Source organism: Corvus kubaryi, unplaced genomic scaffold (genome assembly GCF_017639235.1).
Source record: "Corvus kubaryi isolate FWS band 111438036 unplaced genomic scaffold, C.kubaryi_AGA036_p1.0 37396, whole genome shotgun sequence".
Classification (NCBI taxonomy): Eukaryota; Metazoa; Chordata; class Aves; order Passeriformes; family Corvidae; genus Corvus; species Corvus kubaryi.
In genome coordinates, this window is record NW_024581135.1 from 1,384,984 (window position 1) to 1,394,214 (window position 9,231).

Sequence of the window (9,231 nt, forward strand, 5' to 3'; positions counted from 1 at the left end):
GGTGCTGATAGTCCTGAGAGGTTTAATGTATGTTGAAAGCAAACAAAGGGTTTACTTTAGGCTACTTCTTCATTGTGCCATTAACTGGCAAAAAAATTTGAACTCATTTTGTTCATGTGACAAATGATGGGCATTGTCATTATGGGAATGTGAGGAGAGCAAGGGCTTCTAATAAACAAATGACCTTAGGAAGGGATTTTCTGTCAACATATTTTAAATACTATGTTTTAGTTGAAGGAATTTGTTATTATCTAATCATTTTAGTCTCCCCTTGTCTGCCTGCTGAGTAGCCCATCTTGGTTTGGTCATAGGAAGGGTTTAAATAAGGCTCAGAGCTGCACCTCTAAAAACAACCCCAACGAGCATCTTCAGATGTGTTCCAAAACTACAGAAATGGACGCTTAGACATTCCCTAAGCAGAGTAGCAGCGTGAATGTTCTGTTCCTGATCAGAGAAAAGTGATAAATGCTGACTACATCAGCTCACTTTTCATGCTCTCTGTGACGATACTCAGCAGGGCGAGCCCGCGCTCCCGCTGCCCGCGGCAGGAGCCGGCGCCGGCCGCTCCCGGCCCCGCAGCAGCAGCAGCAGCAGCCAGGCTGTGCTGGGACACGAGCCCCACGAGCCCCACGGGCCCCACGGGCCGTGGCTGCTGCCAGGAGGCCTCGGATGGGGCTCGGCAGGAGCTGAGGGTGCGGGAATTAACGCTGGCGTTGTTTGGCCCCCGCAGAGCCAGCGCGGGAGGCACGGCAGCCACTCCACGGAGAACTCGCCCATCGAGCGGCGCAGCCTCATGACCTCCGACGAGAATTACCACAACGAGAGGGCTCGGAAGAGCAGGAACCGCTTGTCTTCCAGTTCCCAGCACAGCCGAGACCACTATCCCCTCGTGGAAGAGGAATACTCTGACCCCTACCAGGACTCGTATAAACCCCACCGGAACCGCGGCTCCCCCGGCGGATACAGCCACGACTCACGGCACCGGCTCTGAGTGCGGGGACCTGGGGAAAAACAGGATTCATCCGTTCACACCTTGCCATAACGTAGCTAGGAATAACAATTAGATCAAGTTAATTTGGCAGGTGTGACAGCGACACTGCAGTTGCACTCTGCTGTCATTGATGTTTAATTAGGGGGCAGCAAAACCCAGCCCGGCCCTTCCGTTTCTGCCCAATCATAGAGGTTTGTTTTTGGGATTATTTTTGGGTTTAATACAGCATTTGCATTTATAGCCATTTTTTTTTCTTGTCGTTCGGTATTAGACACATCCGTTTGTAATTTCGGGTACTTATCGAGGCACTTATAAAATAATTTCCTGTGCTGGAAATTCCAAATGACCAGTTCCAGTTGGAACCAATTTATAAACCAATTCCTGTTGGAATTTGGGTGAATTGACTGGAAAGTCGACGTGAGCATGTTGGGGGAAAAAAAAAAAAATACAAAGAAAAATCTGAAAATTACAAACCACTGGAAGTCAGAAAGTCAGCTCCAGTATTTGTTTGCTGGGAGCTCAATTTCCATTTCAGGTTAGAATAAAAGGATTTATTCTAACGATTTCTTTCCAGAATGACTTTTTCAGACAAACCAAATGTAAACTCTCGAGAGTGCCAAATATCCCAAATTATTGCAGCAGTTACAAAACACTTTCCAGTTTGAAATTATTTTTAGACCTGGCATGAATGTTGCAGCCAAATGGTTCTTGAGTTCAGCCAGTCCTGACAGTCGGGACCAGCAGGGAGGAACTGCGACAGGAGACGGGAAACAGGGACAGGAAAAGGAACAAACTCCATCGTTTGTGTGCTTGGAGGTTGGGAATAGTCTTTTTTTCCCCACTCTTTTTACCTGAATACAGCTAGAAGTCCCAAAATGGAACAGGAGTATAGAGACGTCAGATTTTTCTCCCATTTTTATCCTGCTTTTTAAATGGAATCAATCCCTTCCTGTGACCCAGTGTGTAGAGTACCTACATTCCAGTACCCCGAGTACCTGCCTACATGTTCCATCTTCCCAAATCCACCTCTGAATGTCCGACAATTCCAGTGGCGCACAAGAACTCTCCAGAAGATCCATTGCAGCCATGAAATCCGAGGGGAGGGACTGGGGTTAAGCAGTCATCAGTGATGAACATTTCAAACAACATCTTGGTCAGAATTGCAATAAAAAGGGAATATCAGACAAAAATCTGCTCACAGGGAAGTTGTGGAGCTGATTCCAAGCTTTGGATTCCAAGAGCTATGATAAATCCTTGGAGATATTGCTGCCTTACTTCCTAACAATCATTTCTTTCACCTCCTGAGTCTTGAGTTCCTTCCAAGAGATGAATTCCTGTGGTTGGACCTTGTGTTTTACACCATCAGTGAAGCCTTAGATCCCACGGGATTGAAAACTGACCCCCGTTGCCCGTTTTGTACAACCACTGACATCTTCAGGCAGAGCCTCCCGAAATTCCCCAGCGCACACATTCCCTGGCATTGACACAGTTATGCTGAACATGCATTTGTTTATGCAGGTTCATGTCACAACTATTTTTTTTTTTTCCCAAAAATAAGGATCATTAACCTTTTTATTTGCTTGTTTTCCTCCCAAAGCCTGCTGACACCAGGCTTTGACAGCATGTAGCACTAAAGGAATTTCTGGAATATTCCGGTTTCTTCCACTTCCTGGACCAGCTGGCAAAGACTGCTGGTGCTTCCAGCATCCTGGAGTCTGATTATCCTCTTGAAGTTACTGGGAAAAGTAATCCATGTCCTTTGTGGGACACCCATGCCCATCTCCAGCAGCATTAAAAGGTGGCAGACACCTGATTAATTAATCAATCATTTTAATGACCCCACTGCCTAACAGGCAGCTCCAGTACCACTCGGTGATCCCAATGGACCAGTTACCAAGGAAAATATGGAAATCTCTGCATCCACTGGAGTCCCAGAGTTCTGGATGGATCTGCCAGACCTGATCCTAGCCGATTCCCTCCGGCTGCAGATGCCAGAGGAGCTCTTGAGGCTGAGGGAACACAGCAGGACCCGGCCTGGGACTGGCAGCTGCAGCTGCCTCCGCCAGGATTTTGTGCTGCAGCACAGTGGAGCATCCTCCAGGAAGTTTTCCAGACCATTTTCCATGTACAGCACCCAGACCTGCATGAGAAAGGAGGCGTTAGGTGACCCATTCTTCTCTGAGCTTTCCCCAGTCCCTTGTTCGTGCATTGAAGTCCTGATTGCAGGGGAGCTGTAGAACCCTGGGCAGCAGCTGCTCCTCTTTATTCTGCAGTAGATTAGGGATCAGCTCATTAGCTGCTTGAGGAGATTTGCATATTTGCTGCAAAGCACCGACATAGATTTCCTAGAGCCTTTCGGAGCCTTGTTTTAAGTCTTCCATGTCACACCAGGTGAGGGGAGGATCCCCACCCACCACACACCTGCACAATCCCATCACCTGAACATCTCAAGTGCCAAAATGACTCGGGTTTGACAAAAACAAACTTGTGAGGGAAGTCAGGGGTGGGCCTGAGGTAATTTATTCCATGGGGTTAAGCTGCCTTGACTCCTGGGTGTCCTGAGTTTCTCCCAGAGCCCATTCCATTGTAACACAAGGAACCAGGGGCCCTGCAGGTCTCATTCCTTGCCGGGGTGTTTAGTTCTTTGAAAAGAGATATTCTTTAAGTACAAATACACCAACCATGCTGGGAGACTCAGCATTTATTGCAGGTACTATGGGCAGTCTTGGTTTGAAAAAGGAATTTCTGTTTAGGACGCAGTAAGGAGTGCAAGCTGTGCTGGGGATCAGCATTGGTAACTCCGTGTTCCTGGTGGGATTCCAGCACTGCTGAGCTGCTCTGTTGTGATTCAGTTGAAATTGTGGAGTTCATGTGCTCCTGACTGAATCGATCCAGCCTCATTCTCCAGTCCTCACATCATTTCTTGTTATTAAAATAATGCTAAAAACCAGAACTCTATTCTAAGCTCTGGCACAGACAGAGGGTTTAGAAATGTTTATAAAACAGGGATTTTTTTTAAAGTTTTGTTGCTGTCTGAGTTTCTCATTCAGACACTTTGGGATTAACAAGGATTTAACCAATCAAGGTGATAACAACCTTTAAAGAGAAAATTCAGCACGTTCTTATGTTTGCGAATCAATTATTTAATTGTTAACCTTAGAATTTCAAATACTTTCTCCCTGGAGTTGTATTTAACATGTACAGATTCTTTTCCTGATGCCAAACACTTCTCCCATGGGACGTGCAACTCACAGCTGCTGATATTTGTAACTTCAGTTTGATGCCAGATCTTCTGAATTCAGTTTGGTCTCAGCACCACAGAATTCCCTGGAGCATCCAGAATCTCCTGTCTTTACTGACTTCACCATTCCAAAATAATATTTTTATTCCTGTTGTTCACAGCACACTGATTTGGGTAAGTCAGAGGTTCTGACACTCTTTTTTCTTTAATAATACATTAAATATGTCCTCTGTAGTATTTTCTTTCACAAATTCAGTACTTCTGAAACTTGTCCTTGATCCCACACTCCTGATTTTTTTTAAGGCAAAATAATTGGAGACTACAAATGAAAAAATCAGATGCATATTTTATAAAATGCCATTTATCCAAACCTGGGTTTACTCCTAAAACTGTACATTTTAAAATCCAGTTCTATTACCCCTGTTGGTGCCAGTCCAGGTTTGGGTCCCTGGGATTCTGCTGCCATGTATTTTGTTGGAGTTGCCTCTCATTCCCTCAAACATGAGTCCCACAAAGGCTGCAGGACCCTGTAATGCAGCCAAGCTTAACTCTGGGGAAATGGAGTTAAAATGATCCTAAAAGAGAATGTGGTGTCGTTTGAATAACCTTGGTGAGGTTGTTACCACACCCAGTTTATTTTATATAGAAAAATAAAGGCGTGTCTTTAAAAAGAAAGGGAAATTTTAATAAAGTTGTAAAACGTATGTACGGCATTAACTCAAAGAAAAAGGTGAAATGCTACTTAGGAGTGAAATTTCAGATTTCTTTCACTGTGTGTGGAATCCACTCAAGAAGTCAGGAGAAATATTGTGATTAAATCCATCCAGAGAATTTGGGGAGGAGGTAAGAAATCATTTCAGATGTGAGTAAGTGTCACTCCTTTATTCCTTTGAAACTGGGAGCAGCCTTGGCTTGGCCTCAGGATGCTTTATGGACCTGCCTCGGGAATTTGGGAAACCAAATTCCTTGGCAGTGAGTTCCTGTCCGGACATCCTACGGACACCAACTCCTGTCTTGTCCAAGAGCAAGGTGTGCCCGGGAATGGTGATCCCCTGCCTTATCAATATTGCCTGGAAAACAAACTGTAATTACCTGTAACATCCCCGTGTTGGAGCTGCTCTGCAGGCGCAGCAGAGAATCCACAGAGCTCAAAGTTCTCTCTTTTGCCAACGGTGTAAAAACAGAGCAAGGGAAAAGAAGCACATCTGTAATAGCACAAATTTACAGCAATTCCACTCCTGCATCTGGCATCGTGTTTTTGGAACCAAGGGGGAGATTTCTGATCCAGCATCAGTGGATTTATTGCATTTTTGATCTGTTTACTCGCTGCCTGATACTTCAGCAGTTGATTTTGGCATTTTGCACATGGGATTGATTTCTCAATAACTTGTTTCCCTTCCATATTAATTAATTAATGACAAACAAAAAGAGCCTTTTAAAATCGCAAAGCCCACTGCATTCATTTCTGCTCATTTCCTCCTGGAAGCTGAAATCATGTGAATAACTTTAATTTTGGCCAATGTGTGGATTTGGGATGTGACTGGTGGACCCACCAGTAGCCCAAGGTCGGGAATGGAACACTCCCAGTAGATGTTCGTGGGGACACAGAGCTTGGAGGTGGGGGAGGGGAGAGCATCACAGCACCCAAAATTCCCGAGAATTGCAAACCTGATGGGAGGTGAGGTTAAGGAATGTGTGTGTGGGCCCAGGTGTGTTTAGGATTGGGACACACCTGATCGATTCCCTTCTGGTGCAGACAGGGAGTCAGGCAAGAATAATGCAGATTGTGTGGAACCAGAGCGGGGAGAATGTTGGGATCAGCCATTCCAACTGCAAACTCCGGACCTTGGGCTTCTCACATCCTGGAAAATCTCTGTTTCTCAGCCAAACTGGTTCCCAGTGAGAGCCTGGCAGTGCTGCCTCACTGGGAGCCAGTTCAGAGCCACACTGGTGAAGACATTACTGCCTTTACTGGGACAGAGCCACCCCAAAATTGTGTTTTCTGCTGATTTTCCCTTTGTTTTGCCCTATAGGCCCTGTGTGTGTAGCACCCGACCAGGCATGTGGGTACCATATACTATGCAATGTGTACAGTGGTGCATGCTCTGCTCTCCCTCTGCTTTTAGTGGCTTTCAAAGAAAACTACAAAAACTAAAAAAAAAAAAAAAAAAAAAAGAAAAAGGAAAAAAAAATAAAGTGGTGTTATTTTTGTGACCAGGATCATGCAGACTGCATGCCCATAGTTATCCTCATTTCTATGGATTTGTTTTATGGAATTTAGATGTACAAAGATGAACTGCATTACAATAACTTTTCTACAATAAATGAACAAAACTACAAAACGTTTAAAAGTCTGTCCAGTCTCTTTGTGTCCTGCACTAAGATTGGGAAAATGCGTGGGAGAGTCAGGAGAAACCCAGAGCCCTGTGGCATTTTTGTTGTTTGCCAACAGTTTTTGGCAGCAGCCTCACGTGTTACATTTCTAGGAAAATTTAATGAGGTTCTGAAGAAGGAGTTGCATCTGGTCTGCGAAATAAATTATGTTTATTTTTATAACGATCTGCTCTTAAATAGCTGCGACCCAGAAGTACAAAAATACAGATAATTCCTGCTGATCCAGCAGGGAATGAGATACTTGCAGCCAACTGCTCCTTTGAAGGATTCTCGGGAATGTTCAGAGGTTTGGAGCTGGTCCTTTGTGGGATCTCCCACTCGGTTAGAATTGGTTCCTAGGCAGGAACAAGGGGGCACAATGATGGGAGGTATTAAGGACTGGATAATTAGAAGCTAATTAAGTTTATCACAGAATGGTTAAGGTTGGAAAAGACCTCCGAGGCCATCGAGTCCAACCTGTGACCGATCCCAGAGCCCCGAGTGCCACCTCCAGCCATTTATGGTATCTTGGAAAACTGAAAGCACTGGAAGATGCTGCCTCTAGCAGAGAGTTCCAGCCTCCTCTTCCCAAAAATGAGTAACAGGAACCAGCAACCTGACGGAGATGCTGTGACCACCCAAGCCCTGCCTTGGAGGGACAGGAGCACATTGGCCAGGTGAGCTGCACATTGCATTTACACACCTCAGGCAGATCTGATGCTTTTAAAATTCTGTTTAATTGAACTTTCTTGGCTGTTTGTTCAAAATCAGATCTCAGCATGTGAGTTTGCATCTAAGCTGTTAATGAAAAGCAGAAGCATTTCCAAATAAATAGAACAAAAAAATGCTTTTTGTCTGCTTTCATATGATCCTAGGGGTTAAAATTTCTTAAGCTGCTTAACTTGTCTGTGTCCTGGGGAAAGAGCTGGAGCCCCAGGAGCAGCTGAGGGAGCTGGGAAGGGGCTGGAGAATTCCTGAGGGAGCTGGAAAGGGGCTCAGGCTGGAGCAAAGGAGCTCAGGGGGGACCTTGTGGCTCTGCACAAGTCCCTGACAGGAGGGGGCAGCCGGGGGGGTCGGGCTCTGCTGGCAGGGAACAGGGACAGGAGGAGAGGGAACGGCCCCAGGCTGGGCCAGGGGAGGCTCAGGGTGGATATTGGGGAAAATTCCTTCATGGAAAGGGTGCTCAGGTGGAGTCCCCGTGTGGATGTGGCACTTGGGGACATGGGGCAGTGCTGGGGGAATGGTTGGACTCGAATATCTTGGAGGCTTTTTCCAACCGAAGCCATTCCATACTCTCCCTGTCTGGGTTTTTTCTGTACAGAGGCATTTCCATGGTGAAATCCTTCCGCAGGCATTCGAAGCACTTCCCCGGCACAGACGCTCCCATGACCCTGTCTGTGTTACAGCTGCCTGGAACAAAACGTACACGACCCGAACAAGCCCTCCCAGATTTCCAGGAGGGAATTTCGAGGCTGTACCCAGCCCTGCCCATTGGAATGCTTTCCTAGAAAGCTTCCAGCAGCACTGGAAGCCCGGCTTAGCCCATAAAAAAGCAGCAGCATCGGCCAGGTTAAACCAGGCTGCCATAGGGAAAAAACCCAAATAAATGACATGAGGGGAAACCTCAGAGGTTTTTATTTAAATAATCAGAATAAATGGTTTAATTAAACCTTGGTAGCTCTCCCACAGCTGTGCAGCCACTGAACCCTGCCCTGACTCCAGGAGAGCTGAGAACAGACAAGAACCGAGTGCTGCTGAAATTCCAAGCTGAGGACCAGCAGAAAGGGGGATAATTGACAGCTGATGAATAATTAATGCCATTGCAGGCTGGATGCTGAACTTGAGGCATGTTTAACACCAGAGGAGCTGCTTCATCTCCCTGTGGGTTACACGCAGTCCCAGTGCCCACAGCTCTGACTCGGGATGGACTGGGACAGTGAGTTATCAGGATATTTCTCTCCTTAGACTGTTCAGGGCCATAAATTCCCCTCCAGAGCAACAGGAAACACAAAAGTCTCTGGACACAGAAACTTGGAGATTACTCTGGCCTTGCTGCTTTGGTTCCAGACCAGCAGGGAAAATTAAATGCAAGAAGCTGCTGTGGGAATAAAAGCTGCTTGAAGGAAAGATGAAAAACTTCTGGAATAAGAAAGGAGATTTCATGTCCCATCCCTGGAAGTGTCCCAGTGGATGGGGCTTGGACAGCCTGGGATAGTGGAAGGTGTCCCTGCCCATGGGATGATCTTTTCCATCCCAAGTAATCCATCCCACCCCAAGAGAGGACAGAGCTCAACTCCGAGCTGGCCCAGCTGCCATCGGATTCTGTGGTGAAAAGCAAAGCCTTTCATCTCTGAACATGAACTTAAAAACTTTCACAGCTTCACTGTGTCTCTCCAAAGTTAAATTCACTTGTTCAGGGAAGCACCTGTGGGTTTTCCTTACAAGTCCCTCCCATGGTGTTTAAATGAGGGTACATCCAACACCTGGTGACACAACTGTGGCTCCCCAGAGAAAATTAACTCGTGAGTTACAAATCCTAGTGCTGGAAGTGCAGAAATTCTTGGAAATTTCTGGATTCACTGAAAGAACATGGCCAACCCATGTAAAAAAAAGTATTTGTCCCACA

At 46.0% G+C, this 9,231-nt stretch overlaps 1 protein-coding gene across 6 annotated transcripts in view; it reads left to right on the forward strand.

The window, feature by feature from the left end:
- The window catches only part of CACNB4 (calcium voltage-gated channel auxiliary subunit beta 4), a 77,575-nt gene extending 70,989 nt beyond the window's left edge, over nt 1–6,586 (forward strand). For 2 of the 6 annotated variants that reach the window (XM_042040435.1, XM_042040436.1), the window contains one exon: nt 731–6,586. In XM_042040435.1, the coding sequence (XP_041896369.1) occupies nt 731–991 (261 nt within the window). In that variant the 3' untranslated portion in view covers nt 992–6,586. The remainder of the gene's footprint in view (nt 1–730) is intronic. The other 4 variants (XR_006018126.1, XR_006018128.1, XR_006018127.1 and 1 more) reach the window with 4 other exon arrangements.
- The last annotated feature ends 2,645 nt before the right edge of the window (nt 6,587–9,231 follow it).